Source organism: Suricata suricatta, chromosome 8 (assembly GCF_006229205.1).
Source record: "Suricata suricatta isolate VVHF042 chromosome 8, meerkat_22Aug2017_6uvM2_HiC, whole genome shotgun sequence".
Classification (NCBI taxonomy): Eukaryota; Metazoa; Chordata; class Mammalia; order Carnivora; family Herpestidae; genus Suricata; species Suricata suricatta.
The window spans coordinates 59339497-59360731 of record NC_043707.1 but is presented as its reverse complement, the minus strand read 5'-3'; the positions used below and the strand labels follow the sequence as shown (position 1 = coordinate 59360731).

General features: G+C 37.3%; 1 protein-coding gene across 2 annotated transcripts in view; it reads right to left on the bottom strand.

Moving 5' to 3' along the window:
• The window catches only part of SASS6 (SAS-6 centriolar assembly protein), a 64013-nt gene that overhangs the window by 16496 nt on the left and 26282 nt on the right, over positions 1–21235 (bottom strand). For both annotated transcript variants that reach the window (XM_029946450.1, XM_029946451.1), the window contains exons 8-14: positions 16012–16203; positions 13383–13577; positions 13188–13277; positions 12932–13111; positions 12481–12562; positions 11661–11797; positions 8888–9016 (exon numbers count right to left, since the gene is read on the bottom strand). In XM_029946450.1, coding sequence (XP_029802310.1) covers positions 8888–9016; positions 11661–11797; positions 12481–12562; positions 12932–13111; positions 13188–13277; positions 13383–13577; positions 16012–16203 — 1005 coding nt within the window. The remainder of the gene's footprint in view (positions 1–8887; positions 9017–11660; positions 11798–12480; positions 12563–12931; positions 13112–13187; positions 13278–13382; positions 13578–16011; positions 16204–21235) is intronic.

Genomic DNA, 21235 nt, shown 5'->3' with positions numbered 1-21235 from the left:
TATCCATTCATTATAAAAATTTTCAACAAAGTGGGTTTATAGAAAACACCTCAACATAATAAAGGCCATATATGATAAACCCATAGCCAACATCATATTGAATAGTGAAAAACTGAAACCTTTTCACCTAAGATCAAAAACAGCACAGGGATGTCCATTCTAGGTACTTTTATTTGACATAATACTGGAAGTCCTACCACAGCAGACAACAAGAAACAAAAGGCGTCCAAATTGGTAAGGATTAAACAGTCACTATTTGCAGATGACATAATACTTTACATAGAAAACCCTAAAGGCTCTACAAAAAACTATTAAAATAGGTGAATTCAATAAAATTGCAGAATATAAAATTAATATACAGAAATTATTTCTGTGCTAATAATAAAGCAGCAGAAAAGGCAATGCAGAAAATAATTCCATGCACCTCTACATTGATAAGAGCATTATTTACAACAGACAAGTTATGGAAGCAGCCCGAGCACCCACTGATTGATGAATAAAGAAGATAATGAAGATAAATAGATGTATACACACACACACACACACACACACACTGGAATATTATTCAGCCATAAAGAACAAAATCTTCCCATTGGTAATAAAATGGTGCAGCTAGAGAGTTTAAGCAAAACAAGTTAAAGAAAAAGAAAAATAACCTTATGATTTCACTCATGTGGAATTTAAGGGGGGAAAAAGGAAAAAAATAAGAGAGAGACATATTAAGAGACTCTTTGGGCTCCTGGGTGGCTCAGTCAGTTGGGCTTCTGACTTTGGCTCAGGTCATGATCTCACAGTTTATGAGTTTGAGCCCCGCATCTGACTCTGTGCTGACAGCTAGGAGCCTGGAGCCTGTTTCAGATTCTGTGTCTCTCTCTCTCTCTGCCCCTCTCCCACACGCACTCTGTGTCTCTCAAAAATAAATAAACATTAAAAAAGAAAGAGACTCTTATTTACAGAGAACTGATGGTTATCTGAAGGGAGAGGGGTGAGGGGTTGGCTAGATAGCTGATGGGGATTAAGAAGTGCACTTGTGATGGTTGGTTCAGTTGGCTGAGCATCTGACTTTGGCTCAGATCATGATCTTGTGGTTCGTGAGTTCAAGCCCCATGTCAGGCTCTGTGTTGACAGCTCAGAGCCTAGAGCCTGCTTTGGATTCTGTGTCTCCCTCTCTCTCTCTGTCCCTTCCCTGCTCATACTCTCACTGTCTCTCTCTCTCAAAAATAAACATTAAAAAAAAAAGATTAAATAGATATTTCCCCAAAATCAATACACTGATAACAAATAAGCATATGAAAAGATGCTCTCAACTTCATTAGTTACTAAGGAAACTGCACGTTAGAAGTCACAATAAGATATTTCTATACACTTTTTAGAATGGCTAAAATTAAACAATTCACCATACCAGCTGTTGTCAAGAATATAATATGTCTTGAATTCTCAGACTGCTAGTGGTAGGTGGTTCAATCACTTTTGGAAAAGTTTGGTAGTTTCTTAAAAATGAAATACATATCCCCAGCCATTCCATTTCTAGGTATTCACCTTAGAGAAATACAATGACTTGAATACAACCATTCACAAGCAGCTTTGTAACAGCCCCAAACTGAAAATGACCCAAATGTCTCCTATCAAATGGTGAATGAATACACAAATGGTGGCATATCCATTCAATGATATACTAGAACTACTGATACACACTGCAACCTGGATACACCTCAAACATATGCTGAGTGAAAACAGACAACAAAAACTTCATGTTTATGATTCTATTCATATGAAATGTAGTAAGGCAAATTTAAAGACAGAAAGCAGATCAGTACTTGCCTAGGGCTGGGGGCAAGAGTGTGGATTAACTGCAAATATGCAGTAGGGAACCCCTTGGGGACATGGAAACGCTCTAAAAATGGACTGCCATGACAGTGTCACAACTCTACAAATTATGTTACTGAACTGTAAACTTAATGGTGGGAGAATTTTAAGGTATATAGATTATACTTTAGTAAAGTTAAAAAAATTTTTTTTAAAAAGGCACCATAAAGAGTAAAAAGACAAGGCAAAAATTGGAAAACAGTAAATTAACATATAAAACCAACAGCAGACTGGTGACCAGAATATATAAAAAATAGTTAAGATGTCATTTTTTAAGGACTAAACATCTCAAACAAAAAATGGATACAGAAATAGACATTTTAGGGGCGCCTGAGTGGCTCAGTCGGTTAAGCCTCTGACTTTGGCTCAGGTCAGATCTCACGTTCGTGGGTTTGAGCCCCGCGTCTGTGCTGGCGGCTAGCTCAGAGCCTGGAGCCTGTTTCCTGTCTTGTGTCTCCTTCTCTCTCTGCCCCTCCCCCTCTCATGCTGTGTGTCTCTCTGTATCAAAAATAAATAAAACATTAAAAAAAAGTTTAAAAAAAAGAAATAGACATTTTATAGAAGAGGAAACAAACTATAAACACAAAGTTGATGTTTCTCACTTAATAATGAGGGAAATAAATATTAATCTTCATCAAAATCACCAGACTGACAAAATTATCTCTGACCCAGTTAGTTCTAAGAATTTATCTTACATAAAGAAAATGTGGAACAGTATACAATGGAACAGTACTCAACAACAAAAGAAAAAGAGAAAGAAATCTTGTCATTCGCAACAGAGAACGAGAGTATAATGAATGCTAAGTCAGAGAAAGACAAATAATCATGAGTGAATTCACTCATATGTGTAATTTAAGAAACGAAACAAATGACCAAAGGAAAGAGACAAATCAAAAAATAGACTCTTAACTATTGAAAACCAACTGATGGTTACCAGAGGAGAAGGGGATGAGCAGACAGGTGAAATCAGTGAAGGGAATTAAGAGTGCACTTTATCCTGATGAGCACTGAGTAATACATAGAATTGCAGAATCACTATATTATATACCTGAAACGAACTTAACTCTGTATGTTAACTCTACTGGAATTAAATTTTTTAAAAAAGTAGAAAAATATAAAAATAAATAAGAATTTATCCTACAAATCTATTAGTAAAAGACCACAGATACATATACATATACTTGCTGAAGCATGGTATGAGTATCTAGATTGAAAACCGATCCATTAACAGAGCACTAGTTAAATGAAGTATAGTATATGCATTCACTAGAATACGAAGAACTCATTAAAAAACAAAAATTAACATTCTAATACATGGAAATGGACCTATTTCATGATAATACTATTGAATGAAAAAAAAGGCATGGAACAGTAGGCATGTACTGCTTATTTTTATTTATATACACTCGTGAATACAAACAGACATACGTATACATGTCCACACATGTGTATGCTTTAAATATTTTTGGAACATATCATAAAAAACTCCTAACAATGATTTTCTCTGAGGAGAAACCTGGGGACCACAGGAGGGACATTTAGACAGTACATCCTCCTATACATTTAGGAGCTTCCCATGCTCATATATATATATTTTTTAAATAACACAAAATAAGCAAAAATTTAGAACCATGTGGTAAATGAAGTGTTGAGTCTAACTGAGAGATGTTATCTCTAGGTAAAATCTGTCTCTAAATATACATTGTGGGCTAAACATTATCAACGTAAACCAATCATCTGATGTTAGATAGCTACTTTCTTATTGCAGGAAATCCTCACATAACCTCAACGATGAAATCTGATCGTGTTTGACCTTAAGGGTTTATCCCACACAAAAAAATTATCTTCAGACACTGTGAAGTGTTTAAGTGATTTCATCACAAGCATTTTCTTTGAAATCAAATAACATCTTTTTTTTAATTTTTTTTTTATGTTTTTTTATTTATTTTTTGAGAGACAGAGACAGCACGAGCAGGGGAGGGTCAGAGAGAGAGGGAGTCACAGGCTCTGAAGACAGGCTCCAGGCTCTGAGCTAGCTGTCAGCACAGAGCCCGACGTGGGGCTTGAATCCATGAACCTTGAGATCCTAACCTGAGCAGAAGTCGGACACTTAACCGACTGAGCCACCCAGGCGCCCCTCAAATAACATCTTGATAACAGTTCTGTTTAAAAGATATTATAGTTTGCAATCATAATGGGGTTTTCACCACAAACATATTGGCGAGGACTTTGTCTTTTCAGTGCTGTGTCTCTTGTAACAGAACAATGTATGGCCATACTAAAAATTCATTAAATATTTATTGAATGAATGAATCCTTGCCTATTGTCTTCAAAAATAAAGAAGTTATTTTGTCTCCCTTAAGAAATTATCAAAAATTTTTAATGGAAACTATTTATTAATTTATTTGTTCAATCATTCATTTCTTTGAGCGTGTGCAGACACGTGCAAGTGGGGAAGAGGGACAGAGGAAGAGGGAAAGAGAATCTTAAGTAGGCACCATGCTCAATGCACAGCCCGACACAAGGTCAATCCCAAGATCCTGGGATCATGACCTGAGCCAAAATCGAGAGTCAGGACGCTCAACTGAACATGACACTATCAAATGTTCTATTCGTCAGTATGCCACAATCTTTTAAAACACTCCTTTGTATTTCCTTCAGCATGATTGTTTCTTGCCTACCTTATGTTAATTTAACGCATTTTATTTTGCATCCTCACAGTTAAGCATCTATTTGAATGTACTAAATCCCAACATTAACATTTAAAGATATCAGGTATATCACAATTTCAATGTCATGAAATAAAATTTCTTTTTTTTCCCAACTAAAAAGATCATGTTTTAATCACAATATCTGTTAGCGCAAGACTAACCAGATCAGTGGCCTCCAAAGTGGGCAGTGATAATGACCATGCACTGAGGTAGGAAAAGAAAATCAATAACCTAGTAAGGGAGACAAAATTATTGCTCTACTTTACAAGGGGAGACACTGAAGCCTAAGAGTTAGATGCTTGTTACTTTTTGTGTGTCAGTGGCTGGGCCAATTCACATTGATAAAGAGAGGATTTAAATTTTGTTTATTTTTTTACATTTATCTATTTTTGAGGGACAGAGCACAAATGGGGGAGGGGCAGAGAGAGAATGAGACACAGAATCCGAAGCAGGCTCCAGACTCTGAGCTATCAGCATAGAGCCCGATGTAGGGCTCGAACCCACTAACTGGGAGATCATGACCTGAGCCAAAGTCAGACACTTAACCAACTGAGCCACCCAGGAGCCCCAAGACAGGATTTAAATTCTAACATCAGATTCCACCTTCTTAACCAGTAAACTATAATGTATGTAATATACACAGTAGTATATGCATACAATTCACAAATAAATATTCATGTTATTAGAGATTCAAACTCAAAGTCAAGTCTTTTATGTGTGTGTTTGTTTTTTAAACATTTATTCATTTTTGAGAGACAGAGCCAGAGCATGGCAGGGGAGGGGCAGAGAGAGAGAGGGAGACACAGAATCTGAAGCAGGCTCCAGGCTCTGGGCTGTCAGGACAGAGCCTGATGCGGGGCTTGAGCCCACAAACCAAGAGATCATAACCTGAACCGAAGTCAGACGCTTAACCGACTAAGCCACGCAGGCGCCCCCGAAGTGTTTCATGTGTTTAAAAACTGTTTTCTTTTGTTTTATAACTGTTGGGGATACATGATCAAAAGAATTCAGAAATCAATAATATAGGACACCGCAGAAGCCTTGCTTCTATATTTAAGAATGTCCTTGTTATAATGACTTCTCCAATTCCAGAAGAATAAGAAAGGTAATCTTGTGAGTCATATTTAGTTCTACAAACTAGGCAACTATCTGGAAAGAATCTAGTATTTCCTGTCCTCATATGGAATATTATATATATTCCTGGAAAGCTGTTTAAAATAAAGAAACAATTGGGAAAACAATATGAGGTTTCCTCAAAAAGTTACAAACAGAGGGGTGCCTGGGTGGCTCGGTTAAGTGTCTGACTCTTGATTTCGGCTCAGATCCTGATCTCACAGCATGGATTTGGGCTCTGTGGTAACAGCATGGAGTGTATCTGGGATTCTCCCCCACCTACCCACCCACCCGCTCTCTGCCCCTTCCTCACTCACGCGTGACACACTCTTATTTCTCAAAATAAATAAACTGTTTTTTTATGTTAAAAATAGTGGCACCTGGGTGGCTCAGTCAGTTAAGCGTCCAACTTTAGCTCAGGTCATGATCTCATGGTTCGTGGGTTCAAGCTGCACATTGGGTTCTGTGCTGCCAGCTCAGAGCCTGGAGGCTGTCTTCAGATTCTGTCTTTCTCTCTCTCTGCCCCTCCCCTGCTCACACTGTCTTTCTCTCTCTCAAAAATAAATAAAACATTAAAAAAACTTTTTTAATAAAAAATAAATAAAGTTAAAAATAGAACCATCTTACGATCCACCAATTGCACTACTGGATATTTACCCAAAGTACATGAAAACAGTAAATCAAAGGGATACATGCACCCCTATGTTTATAGCAGTCCAAGTGTCCATCAACTGATAAATGAGTAAAGAAGATGTAGTACATATACAAAATGGAATATTATTCAGCCATAAAAATCTGAAATCTTGCCTTTTGCAATGATGTGGATGAAACCAGAGATTGTAATGCTAAGTGATAAATAGGTCACAGAGAAAGACAAATACCATATGACTTTACTTGTGGAATTTAGGAACAAAACAAACAAACCAAGGAAAAAAATGAGAGACAAAGCAAAAAATAACTTTAATTACAGAGAACACTCTGATGGCTACCAGAGGGGAGGGGCATGGAGAGAGGGGTTAAATAGGCGGTGGGGAATCAAGGAATGCACTTGTGATGGGCACACGGTGATGTATGGAACTGCTAAATTACTAGAGTATACACCTGAAACTAATAACATTGTTAACTAACTGGAATTAGAAAACGACTTAGAAATAAAATGAAAAAGCAATTCAATAATTCTGAAGAAAAAAAAATTGATCCCAAAATGCAACCACACTTTAATATGCAGATATTCATTAAAAAACAATAATATTCAAGAAACAAGTATTCAAAAAAAAAAAAGGAAAGAAAAACTACAGGTGTTGGCAAGGGTGTGAAGAAAAAGGAATGCTCATACACTGTTGTTGGGAACTGGAGGTTCCTCTAAAAATTAAAAAAAAACTTACCATATGATTCAGTAAATATTGGGTATTTATCCAACAAACATGAAAACACTAACTTGAAAAGATATATACACTCCTATGTTTACGGCAGCATTATTTACAATAGCCAAATTATGGAACTAACCCAAGTATCCATGAAGAGATCAAGGGGTCAAGAAGATCTATATATACGTATGTGTGTATATACATCTCTCTCTGTCTCTCTCTCTCACACACACACACACAACACACACACACACACACAACACACACACACACACACACACACACACACACAGGAATACTATTCAACCATAAAAAAGAATGAAATCTTGCCATTTGCAATAAATAAATCACATGGATGGAGCTATTAAGGTATAATAGTATGTGAAATATATCAAAGAAAGACAAATACCACATGATTTCATATTCCACATGTGAAATTTAAGAAACAAAACAAAGGTGAAAAAAAGAGACAAACCAAAAAATAAACTATAGAAAATAAATTGATGGTTACCAGAAGGGGGGTGAGGAGGGTTGGGTGAAGTTAGTGAAGGGGATTAAGTGTACATTTATCTTGATGAGCATTGAGTAATACAGAGAATCACTGAATCACTACATTGTGCACCTGAAGCTAATATACACTATGTTTATTAGGAATTAAAATTTAAATAAAGCTAATGAATAGTACAAGATTTACTTAACATTGTAAAAACAGTACTCCTCTGAACACACATATCTAATGTTCTTTAGCAAGCAATGCAAAAAAACCCATCTAAGTACATCTTTACATAATGATATTCTAAGCATAAAACTCACTTAATCTCATCTCACTGAGAATTCTCAATAGCTCCAGATGACAGTTAACAAGGCTTTAGCAAAAAAGCATACGCCTAAGCAACACAGGCAACTTATTTTTAGAGTAGCCCAAAACTAGTTTGATAAAGGGTTTATTTATTTCTTTATTTTTAGAGAGAGTGCACAGGCACACAGGGGGCAGAGAGGGAGGGAGAGAATCCAAAACAGGCTCCACACTCTTAATGCAGAGCCTGACAGGGCTCGGATCTCACAAACGGTGAGATCGTGACCTGAGCCAAGATTAAGAGACACTTAACTTACTGAGCCACCCACGTGCCTTTTGAAAAAGTGTTTATAATAACAATATCAAAGCCCTCAATTCTTTTATAAAATATTCTTTTCAAAAATGTTTATCTCCAGGATTTAGGGGGAAAAAAAATTATTTTTGACCTAAAGTTAGTAATGAAAACAGAAGCAGTGGTTGGTCTGGTGGATGAAATTACTGTGAAGATTATAATACATATGAAAATATGTTAGACATTAGTAATAACAATGATAACAAAGAACTCAAGTGGGTAGGAAAAAGCCTTAGCAAATAAAACAGATCTGAGGAAATCCTAGCCCTATGCTATTTAAGATAAGGTTGCCAGAACTACATTGTAGAATATGCTTTAATCCTGCCTTATCAGACTTTAAATCCTGACAATAGAATCCAAAAATGTCACCATAGCTAATACATCAACAATATGAAGTCAGTAACCCTAGATAAGATTGAGAGTTGTAAAAGATATATGTAGAGAATGAATAAAAATGGAAAAAGAGGTTGAATAGGAATCAATTTTAAGCATACTGATCTTTACCTTTTCATAAACTACAGCAATTCAAAAAATACCATATAGTGCAGACAGTATTTCCTATAAACATGAACTAGATATTTAATAATATTTAGCAAGTGATCAAAGGCTGAATTTTTAAAATTAAAAGTACTTAATAAGTTGCTATTTGTTGCCCCAAAAAAGTATTACTTAATTTGTGTACCTTTGGTCCAGAAACTGGATGGATGTTATTTTTGGCAGATATAGAATGAGGAAAGGTATTCTGGAATCCAAATGCAGAGGAGACAGGATAACCGATCCCACAGGCTGGGTACATAAGTCTACCATCAACCTAAAAATCAAAACATAAAAACGGTTAAGGGTGAGACATTAGTTCTAAATAGTATTGGCCATGGAGCGCCTGGGTGGCTTGGTCGGTTAAGCGTCTGGCTTCAGCTCAGGTCATGATCTCACGGTTCGTGGGTTCGAGCCCTGCGTCGGGCTCTGTGCTGACAGCTAGCTCAGAGCCTGGAGTCTGTGTCTCCCTCTCTCTCTCTCTCTCTCTGACCCTCCCCTGCTCGCACTGTCTCTTTCTCTCTCAAAAATAAATAAAAACCATTAAAAAATTTAAAAAATAAATAAATAGAACTAGCCAATCCAGGAGGCATTAGCATCTGTGATAATACCTAACTAAATGAGAGTCCTATCTTAGAGGCCAATTTTATCCTGACACCACAAAACTCCGCTTTATTATACAGCACGAGGCTAGGATAGCTTTAGGCTTTTTAAAGAAAGGCTGTTCAAGCTTGACAAAGTAAACCGTTGGATCTGGCTCTGAACTGAGTTCAAACAACGACTTCTCTGAACACCTGGGTTCCCTATAGGCCTTCCATTCCTAAAACAGGGGAAGGGGGAAGGGTGGAGTCACAGATCAATAAGCCAATCAGATACAAAATAAAAATACTTTTCTGCCAGAATGCGTACAAAACAGCACAGTGCCTGATGTGAGACTTGAACTCATGAACAGTGAGATCATGATCTGAGCTGAAGTCGGACACTTAACCAATTGAGCCACCAGGGACCCCAAGACATGTGTTCTTACATGGACTACTTGAGACAATAACTTGCTTGGCCACGAATATTCAATATGGTCACACCATCATTAACCAATGTCATGAAAAGAGTTTATTTTTATGAGGACAACTGAAACACAAATCTTAGGAAGCAATTATGTACATCAGTGGTCATATGACAAAAAAATACTTTTTACATAGTCATGAAGGTTAGGCCTGTCAAATTTTTTCAAGTTGGTCACTCAGTACTAGGTACTTCTTTGTATACCTTTTTCTAATTTAGCAAAAATCCATCTCTCTTTAAACATTAAGTACTATCTGATTTACAAGGATAGATTTAAACCTCAATGAAATATTTACATTTTAAATCCTCTGCTAATGCTCTCCAACCAAAAATGACAAGAAATGTATCTTTAGGTGCACACCCAGGGTTTACTGCTCCTTGCACACAATGGAGGCTGCATCCTGTGGGGAACCTACTAAAGGGGATGTGACAGTATGAAGGTGTCAAAAGGGACTTATTTATTGGACTTGTGTGGTAGGTAGTATAAGAGACAGTTTAATAAAGTGTGGCTTTGTTGTGGGTTGGAAGCTATCTGTAAATGAGGATTCACTATATGACTATCAGAAATAAATCTTGTAAATGAGGAATAAATTAAGGTCAAAACTATAATTGGTAATGAAGCATCAATAATCATGTTAGCCAGGATTAAGCTTGTGTATTACTGTGGTTTGGCAATGTTCATTTTTTAAAATTGTGTACAGATGTGATTATGAGGTGGTCTTGTTTTTGTCTTGATCTGTCACAGTCACAAAGTGGCTTTGCCTGATGTTGATTTTCTGCGATACTGTTTGTTCAACAGGAGGCCCCAAGGCCTGGCTGTTGAGTGCCAGGACAACTCTCCTAGCAACACCAGGGCCTTGCTGATGGCAGCGAGCTCCCAGATGGAAGGAGCTGCTCTTTTTCTCCTAATTTCTTGCGAAGAAAAAGCAAGAGACCTGATACTGGGGGCTAGAAAGCTTGTATTTCTTAACTAGTTCCTTAGAGGATCTAGAACTGACAAGACTGATAAAAGGACATTTCTTTGTTTTTTTCTTTTTCAAATAGAATTCAGTTTAGGCTCCTCCTTTCAATCTTAGTTACAAACTTGAGCACAAAGCATATTCACCCTTAAGGGCCCCTGAATACTGTAAGCTTTTCAGCACATTTGGCATTACTTTAGTTATTACTGAATGATTTCTATATCCAATAAAATCTTAAAAAGAAATGGGGCGGCTGGGTGGCTCAGTCAGTTAAGCGTCCGGCTTTGGCTCAGGGCATGACCTCATGGTTCACAGGTTCGAGCCCCATGTCAGGCTCTGTGCTGACAGCTAACTCAGAGGCTGGAGCCTGCTTCGGATTCTGTGTCTCCTCTCTCTGACCCTCCTTTGCTTGCACTGTGTCTCTGTCTCTCAAAAATAAATAAAAGGCATTATAAAAAAAAAAAAAGAAGTGTGCCCTTGAAATATAGCCTCTTTGTTAAGAGCAAGTATACCTATACGTCACACTTCCAATGTGGACTTAAACTTTACCTCAGTGCTAATAAGTGTAGGACTCTAGTCATATTAGCACCAACACCTGAAGTCATGGAAACTTCCTCACAGTCTGAGAATATTTTTGTTTCTAGGAAAGGTACTAAGACCACTCACATCTTTTTTTTTTAGGTTAATTTATCTTGAGAGAGAGAGAGAGAGAGAGAGAGAGAGAAAGAGAGAATATACATGAACAAGCAGGGGAAAGGGAAAAAGAATCTCAAGCAGGCTCTGCACTGTTAGCACAGAGCCTCATGCAGGTCTCGAACTCACGAACCTTGAGACCATGGCCTGAGCCGACATCATCACCCAGGTGCCCCATGACTACTCACATCTTAGTTTAAATCTTACCACATTCGAGTTAGGAGAAATGCCACTTCTGATTGTGTTGCTGCTTGAGTGTACAGGTGGAGTGGTGGAAGGCCCCAAGACATCTTGCTTTCTCATTAGCTGATTTTCATTTAGTTCTTTATTTAACCATGTGATTACTTAAATAAAAGAACAAAATGAGGTAGAGAATTTTGATTTTTTTCTAATTATAAACATTTAAAAATTATATTAAGATTTCTTAAATCTTGTCTTTAAAACTACCTTATATCAGAGAAGACTACAGGTTCACCTAAATTTTCGTCATTAAAGCCTTATTTTAGCAACCACCACATAGAACTCCTTATTCTATTACAATCAATAGCATGTATTTCTGCTAGTCAAGGGTCTCTCTCAAGGCTTTCACTTCTAGAATGATACTTTCGTTTACTTAAAAGTCCCCACTCTTGTCTGATAACCAACACTAAAACCTGAGAAAATGTCACAAGGTTGAACTTATATTTTAGTTTTTCATAATTCATGTTGCTGCTATTAGATAAATATAGCAATTAAACAAGGAGTAGTGGAGAATTTTAATCAGTGAAGAATTTAAATTACCAGTATTTTCAACACAACTTTGGGTCTCTGACACGTGTGAATACGGTTCTCTTTAGAAGAGTAAGTGTTTCACAGGGCAACTCATTCCTAAGTTACTGTAGCGAAGACATGGAGACAGGACGCTTAAAACAAATGATTTCTATGGAGCAGTATCTTAACTTACCTAGACTTTCATGTATTCAAGTAACGTTTCCAGATTAAGAGTACAGTTACACACCTCTTTTATGTAAAAAGTTAAAATACTTACACTTTTCATTATTTTTTAGAAGTTGTTTGCTTTCTTCAAGTTTTTGAACTGTAGCTTCTAATTGTTCTTGTAACTTGCATACCTGAAATATTTCAATCCTGATATAATAAAGGCTAAATAAAAACTGGAGTGTATTTTTATTAATAATTGATTACTGTTAACTATTATTAAATAGACTAAATGAGTTATAGCTCTCCTGTGTAACTATCTATATATGTACATACACACAGACTATACACATATATGAACACTCAAGGTATCTGAGTCATGATAACTAACTTTTCAAGCTGTAATGGGTTAACTTCTGTTGAAATTAATCATATTCTTCTTGGGGGGAGGGGAGCCAAAGCTATTCTCAAATATAACAAAATAGAAATTTTAAAACTGTATATGAGAAAATTTGTTATACTTCGCAAATAGTCACACATGCAAAAAACAAAATGTCCACTACCTCTTGCTCTTTAATTCGGAGAGACTGTCCAACATCTTGTAATTCCTTTTGTTCCTTTTGTAATTTTTCTTCCTTCTCAGCCAAGAGTTTCTCTTGCTGAATAGTTACTGTATTCTTCAGTTTCAATTTACCCATCAGAGTTTTCAGATCCCCTTGCAACTTCTTGATAATCTCATTTGCCTGTAAAAGAGCTTCATATGTATTATCTCTACCTAATCCAATGGAATTTAATATTCTGTTATTGTTAAAAACAAACCTTAAGAAGTTCTGCTGATAATGATTTTATTGTAGCTTCAAGTTTTCCTAGTTGTACCTGATTTTTCTCACCATTTTCTTCTAAAGCCACCTGAAACATATTTTTAAAAACATGATCAATAAGATATTTGTGTATTAAAAAAAGCATCACTTGTAAATGTGATCATCAATTTGTTTAAAAAATGTTTAAATAGACCTTTTGTTCCTGGATTGTATCAAATGCTTCCTTTGTTCTTAAAACAAGCTGGTCCTTATCCTTGATTTCCTGTTCTAAAACAGCCACTTTTGTTTGCAGCTGATTAATATGCTTTTCTTTTTCATGGCATTCAGCATCTAGGGTAGAATTTTCTCTTCGCAAAGAGAGGACTTCTTGCTTAGCCCGCTGGAGCTCCTACAGGAAGAAAAAAAAATGATGCAGCATGAAAAAGAGAAATCGGCCCGCTGTGGTTTTTTTACAATTAAGATGTTTAAAATATTTTTAAAATGTCCTTAATAGTTTTAAAGTTCTAGTACTGATTTCTTTTAAAAGGATTTGGAAGTCCCTCTAAAGACTTATTTAAATTGTAGATTTGAAATGTAATTGTAAAATATACTAATATCTAATTTAATAACAAGGAAAATAATCCTGATTTATAAATAAATTACTACAACTCTAAAAAACTAGTAATAAGGATTTTCTGGTATCTTGAAATTTACATGTTAAAAAATTCACTGAGGATGGCCCCTGGGTGGCTCAGTCAGTTAAGCCTCCAACTTCGCCTCAGGTCATGATCTAGTGGTTTGTGAGTACCAGCCCCACATCGGGCACTGTACTGACAGCTCAGAGTGTGGAGCCTGCTTCAGATTCTGTCTCCCTCTCTTTCTCTGCCGCTTCTTTCTCACAGTCTGTTTCTCTTTGTCAAAGATGAATAAACATTAAAATATATATGTATTAGAAAAATAAAAAAATAAAAATAAAAAAATCACTTAGGTAATAAATGCCTATTATAACAGAATTTCTAAAACATAAAGTAAATAAAAAGCCCTATCATTCTACCACATAAGTGACGGTTCTCAAGCTACTATGCATATTGAAATCACCTGAGTAGGTTTAAAAACTGCTGATGCCTGGTATCATCCCCAAGAGAGTCATATTTACAGTTAGTGTGAGGTATGGCCTGGGCATGAGGGCATTTAAGAATTCTCCAACTGATTCTAAGGGTAGCCAAGGCTGGCAGCTATGATCTAGAGTTACCATTTTGCTCATTTTATATATATGGATTTTTTTTAGAAAGTGCTCATATTGTCAAGTTTTATAATCTACCTTCTTTAAATACTACAAATATCTTTCCATGTCAACAAATTTGTTAACACTTCTGGATTTCCTATTGGTTCACTCTTTAAAACAAAAACAAGCAAACATAAGCGTTAATTAAAAATCTAGGATGGATCACTCCCTATTCAGCTAGCGTCAACCAAATATAGCCAATATATGCAAGTCCAGTATATAGTATTCCTAGGTAACTTTCATTTTTAACAAAAACTATACAAAATAATTTTCTAGTATTATGCTACAGTGGTTTTAGCAGCAGACTCTGCTATCAGATAGACTTGAATACAAATCTAGGTTCTTCTGTACAATCTTTTTTTTTTTTAATTAGTTTATTTTTTGAGAGCGTGAGCAGGGGAGGATCAGAGATAGAGAGAGACACAGAATCTGAAGACAGTCTCCAGGCTCTGAGCTAGCCATCAGAACAGAGCCTGATGCAGGGCTCGAAACCACGAACCGTGAGATCATGACCTGAGCCGAAGCTGGACGCTTAACTGACTGAGCCACCCAGGTGCCCCACTTCTGTATAATCTTATGAATTATTTTAACTAAATCTCAGTTCCCTCATTTGTAAAACAGAAGTAACACTTCATAAATTACTTCACTTAATCTTCATAAATACCCTAATGCACCTTGCTTAGCATAATGCCTAGTACATAATAAATAGTAAGTGGCAGCAATTATCAAGTCAGGCTTTAGAATTTCCTAAGCATAAGAGACTGGTGAAATGGAATGGGAAGGGTCATGAGCTCATGGAACACTGGTTATCTTTAAATTTGATAGACTTAACAAAATCTACATCTTCTGAGTAATGCATGACATCAATGTATAAAAAATACATAGGGCCAATGCATCAACAATGTGTCACGATAGCAAGATTTAAAAAATGTCCGTTGCCTGAAAGATCAAGGGAGTCCTAAGGACAAGCAAGTAACAGAGGTTCCAATCCTTGCTCTTCCACTTACTAGTTATGTGACCTTGGGCAAGTTACTTAACTTCTCTTTGCCTTAGTTTATCATCTGCAAAACAGGGATAATAGTAACTTCTTTAAAAGAATTGTTGCGAGAATTAAATGGGCTACTGTAAGTAAAATAGTTACAGAGTGCCTGTCACATAGCATGTGTTCAGTAAGCTTAGCTATTATCATTATTAGATACAACTTCACATAGTTGTTTGCTTCGTTAGGTAGGTAGGCTGAAAGAGTCGGCTCTGTCAATGCTGAGCATACGGAGCCGCAGACACTGGGAGGATATTAAAAGTACACTGATCATTGTGCCAATGATCCACTCCTCAAGACCCTAACTAAAAATATCCAATTTTACCTCAGTTCCTTTCTTATCATTTTCTCTCAGATTTTAGAATCTCAATTATTTTCGCATTATCTGAACTGATTACTCTAATACCAAGAGATCCTTGCAAAGCATCAGAGAAACACCACACACACAAGTAATAAAGTCACCAAATTAAAACACTGTTTTAAATTCGGGGTGGGAGGAACAAACCCAAAGTTCAATACCTCTTCAACACCGGATAGTTTTGTTTTCAGTTCTCTGATGGTAGAGTCTCCTTTATATTTTCTTTCCGTTAGGTCTTTATTAGCTGCTTCTAACTCAGATAATTTGTTTTGTAGTTGCTGGATGTTTCGTTGATGGAGGATTTCTAAATCTTTTTTCTGTTGTTCATGCTGCTGTTGATATTGTACCTGTACCTATTATATAAAAATATAGTACCAAAATTAAAAAAATAAACACGCATACAAATACAGGAAGACTTGAAGAAAAAAATACCTTACTTGTTGTATATAATTATAAAATTTCCCTGTTTTAAAGAGACTCTATTTTCAATGACGGAATTCATGAAGGAGAAAGGTCAACAAAGGCAAATTTACCATTATGATCTTGCTCTTAATTTCTGCTTCTCTTAAATCCACATATATGTAAAAGTAATAGTCTTCAAGTTAAGGGAAAGATGACATGATTAGGTTAAAACTGCACAATAATATAGTGTGAACCTATTTGTATTAAAAGTAAATAAGCAGATACACAGGGAACTTTCAGTATTCACTTTAGATACCATTATATTATTTCAGTTTTGTACAACAGTACACATTTCTTATAATAAAAAAAAGCCCTAACTTTATAAAATCAGCGAAGTATTGTTCATTAGTTCAGTCTTACATTTAGTAGCTACATTTTACCCATTATTAAAATCTATTTATTTTAAGATTTTAAGTAATCTCTACACCCAATGCTGAGATCAAGTCACACACTCTTCTGACTGAGCCAGCCATGCACCCTGAGGTCATGATAAAATTGGACCTGGTAATAACCATGCAATCTCATGCCTGTTTAAATCATACCACAAGCCTATCTTAATAATTTCTATTGATGAACACTATCAAATCCTAAATACCTTTAAAAATACAGTATATTTTTCTGATTACGAAAATATTCAGATCTATTCCTAATAAAGTTATACCAACATCACCCATACACACAATATACATATTTAAGCTTAACTAATTAAGGCTAAACCATTTATAGAATTTAATCACGATTCTTATTCCTTAGCACTTATACCTTCTCATACCACTAAAAAACTGTAACAATTTAACAGTTGCACAATATTCCATTCCATGGATATACCATAATTCATTTAACCCCTACATTAACTATGGACACAAACTTTCCAATTTTTCACAATTAGAAATAAAACTATGATTTAAAAAAATTTTTTTTACATTTATTTATTTTTGAGAGAGTGAGAGAGACAGTGTGTGAGCAGGGGAGGAGCAGAGAGAGAGAGAGAGAGACAGAATTTGAAGCAGGCTCCAGGCTCTGAGCTGTCAGCTTGAACCAGTAGACTGTGAGATCATGACCTGAGCCCAAGTCGGACACTTAACTGACTGAGCCACCCAGGCACCCCTATGATTGTTTTTATACACATACACCCAAAATTTGGATTATTTCCTTATGATCAATCACAGCTCAAAATAAACAAATATAAAACTTGATACAAATTCCAAAACTACATTCCAGAAAAGTTGTAGCTATTCAAAACTTCTACAGGAACAGGGGTGTGTGTCCCTCATAAAATACTTGAAGAATTTTATATAGCTACTTTAAATTCCCTCCTTTTTTACTCTTAAATACTGAGAACTGAGGGTTAATGGGGCAGTGGGGAAGAGGGGAAAGTGGGTGATGGGCATTCAGGAGGGCATTTGTTGGGATGAGCTCTGGGTATTGTATGGAAACTAATTTGATAATAAATTCTATTACAAATAATAATAATTAATAATTAAAACAAAAGTCCCTCATTTTTTGAAAAATGGAAAAGCGAGAAGAAGGGAACCAAAGAGATAAAAACAGAAAAAGTTTATAAAACACTGAAAATTCAGTGCTGGAAAAAACACTGAAAGAGCAATCAATAAGAATAAAAAGAGAAAACTGGTAAAACTGCTAACAGAAACTGTCAAAGAAGGTAAGCAAACACATTGAAGGCAATAAAGGCAGTAAAAATAAAGGATTGGTTTTATCCAGTGATAATTAGAATTTTGGAATTTTGGGTTTTGTTCTAAAAAAAAAAAAAGTGAAGTGTGAGGGACAGGGCAACATTCAAATTTGCACCCTTTCTTGCAGGTGATTCTGATGCATGCTCAAATTTTAAAAGCACTGCCTATAGAACAGCAGCAGGAAGAGAACAGTAGCCTGATTTTAAAGTCTCAACGAACTGATTCACAATCCTATTAGAATATGCAGTAAACAACTCCTTCAGTCACTTTGAAGTCATAACCAAATGCACTTATAAGTGCATTTTTAGAATTTGACTGAAAACACCAAAAAAATGACAGGAATTAGTGAACAGGGAGAAAAATAGTATAGAACTAATAAAATGAAAAACTCATTCTTCAAAAAGGCCAAAAACACAGACAAACCATCCAGTCTCACTAAACAACAACAACAACAACAAAAAGACGAGGGCCTGGCTGGCTCATCAGCTGAGGTTGAGCATCCAACTCCTGATTTCAGCTCAGGTCAGGATCCCAGTTGGGCCCCACCTAGGACCTCATGCTGGGAGTGGATCCTGCTTTAGATTTTCTCTCTCTCTCCTTTCTGTCTCTCCTCCACACATATGCTCTCTCTACACCCGCCCCCAAAAAAGACAAAACAAATTAAGAACATATGAGAAATGATATGAAGATTTAAAATATTGTAACACAATGTGTATGATATTGTACTAATACATTTAATATTTTTAATGTTTTCTTTATTTTTGAGAGAGAGAGAGAGACAGAGTATGAGTAGGGGCAGGGCAGAGAGAGAGGGAGATGCAGAATCTGAAGCAGGCTCCAGGCTCTGAGCTGTCAGCACAGAGCCTAATGTGGGGCTTGAACTTGTGAACCGCAAGAACATGACCCAAGCACAAGTCGAATGCTTAACCGACTGAGCCACGCAGGTGTCCTTGTACTAATACATTTAAACACGTTGCTGAAATTTGTGGCTCTTTAAGGAAATATAAATTAGCAAAACTAAAGAAATGACAGAAAATCCAACCAGACCAATATCATGAAGGAAGCGGGGAAAGAAAGATATATTCCTCAAAAAGGTACCAGCTCCAACTGAGTTCTATCAAACCATCAAGGAACAGATAATTCTTTGTTTATTGACGGTTCCAAAGTATAGAGAAAATTGGAAAATGTTCTCATTTCGTGACACTAGCATATTTCTCTTTTTTTTTTAAATATTTATTATTGAGACAGAGAGAAACAGAGCATGAGTGGGGAAGGGGCAGAGAGAGGAGACACAGAATCCAAGGCAGGCTCCAGGCTATGAGCTGTCTGCACAGACCCCAATGTGGGGCTCAAACCCATGAACCGTGAGATCATGACCTGAGCCGAAGTTGGATGCTTACGTAAGCCACACAGGCGCCTTGAAACTAGTGTAATTCTAACACCCTAGCCTATAGTCCATAATTTTAACATACAGACTAAGGGTTCAGAAAAAGGATAATCGAGAGAGAGAGAGAGAGAGAGAGAGAGAGAGAGAGAGAGAGAGAGAGAGGAGCCAAGATGGCGGAGAGGAAGGGAGCTCTGTAAACTTCGTCTGCCCCATCTACCAAACTGAGGACATTACTCTCATCTGCAAGAGCGGAAAGAGAAAATACAGACTCCAAAAACAAGAGAACCTCAAAGATACCTGAATGAGTGAGTGCGAACTGGGGAGATTGGAAAACGGGCCAGCCCAAGACGGGCAGGAGAGGTGGGAGCCCCAGCCCAACACATGGCAGAGCCCGAGAGGCAAAGGGAAGAGAGAGAGAGGCTGAACACGCTCATAGTACCGTCTCTGGGGGAAGAGGTAAAGAACGCTTAACTGGGCTTGGAGAGAGAAGCTCACTCCATAGATAACTGCTGGGTTGCCTAAATCCCGAACCCAGGTGGCGCAAGGGAAAGAACAGTGTCCAGCCCTGCACCATCTCGGCAGGGAGTCAGCAGGCGAGGCGCCAGGGGCGCTCACTTCGACCTCGGTTTTTGGAGTGGGAGCACACACCTCATTTCCACAGCGCATCTTGCCACCAGCATGGCTGCGCGAATCCTGAATCCCGGGTGCCAACAGGGAAAAATAGCCCCCACCCCTACACGCGATCCTGGCAGGGAGTTGGCTGCGATGGAAGCCTGGGCGCATGCTCAGGCAGCAGGAGTTCCCAGCTCATTTCTGGCAGCGCCGCGGCACCTCGGGCAACAGCTGACCAAAGCCAAGAGAAACTCATCTCACCCCAACGCAATCACAATCCCCGGCTGCGGGCTGGGAATCCACAGTTGTGTCTGTGACAGTGTGCACTTCACCTCTTGCTACGCACCTCGCTTTAGGCGGCACACCTCGCCTGAGGCAGGGGCAGCTAAAATCCCTGCCTGAGCCAAGACAAACTGATCCCTCCCCCTAAGAAGCCAGCCACCAAAGCAAATACATCTCATCTGTGGTAGCATAAAAGTGCATGGACTAGAACTTTGAACCGAGGCAGGCCTGGAAAATACAACTAGGATCAACCGCGGCAAAAGGAGACCAGACTCATTAGAGTGGCCTATATTGCGTAGTTCCAGCAGAGCTTGGTGTGCGGCCATTCTACTCTCTGCAGACACCAAGGCAGAGCCTCTGAGAGCAGCCTTCAAGACCTACCACACCAAACAACGCCTATCCACCAGCGGGAGCTGTTGCTTTTCTTTTTCATTTTTTCTTCATTTTTTTTCCCTCTTTTCTAGTACTTATTTTTTATTATTACCTTTTTTAAATTTTTTAAAATCTTTACTCCTTATTTTTCTTTCTCCTTTCTCTCGTTTTTTACCTTCTTTCAATCCAGATATATTCTCCTGTATCTCATCCTTAACTCTCCCCTCAACTGGTCATACACTTTTAGACTGTCCACTGTCCTTTGTTGTCTCTGACCCCTTTTATTTATTTTTTGCTTCTTCTCTTCTTTTCATCTCTTTCCTCTCCATTTTCTTTCTTTTCTTTCCCCCTTTTAATGTGTTTGTTTCTTTGATTTCTCTGTGTGTTTGTGTGCTTCTGTTCCCTCTGTGTTTGTCTGTCTGTTTTCCTTCTTAGGGCTACACCAAGAAACAAGCCAAAGTGTGCATGACAGTGAGTCCCAAATATTGCTGAGTAGGGAAATAAAATATTCAAAGACACAACAAGAGAAACTGAGAGACACCATTAAAAGAATATTTCCTGAAATGATAGGCCCTG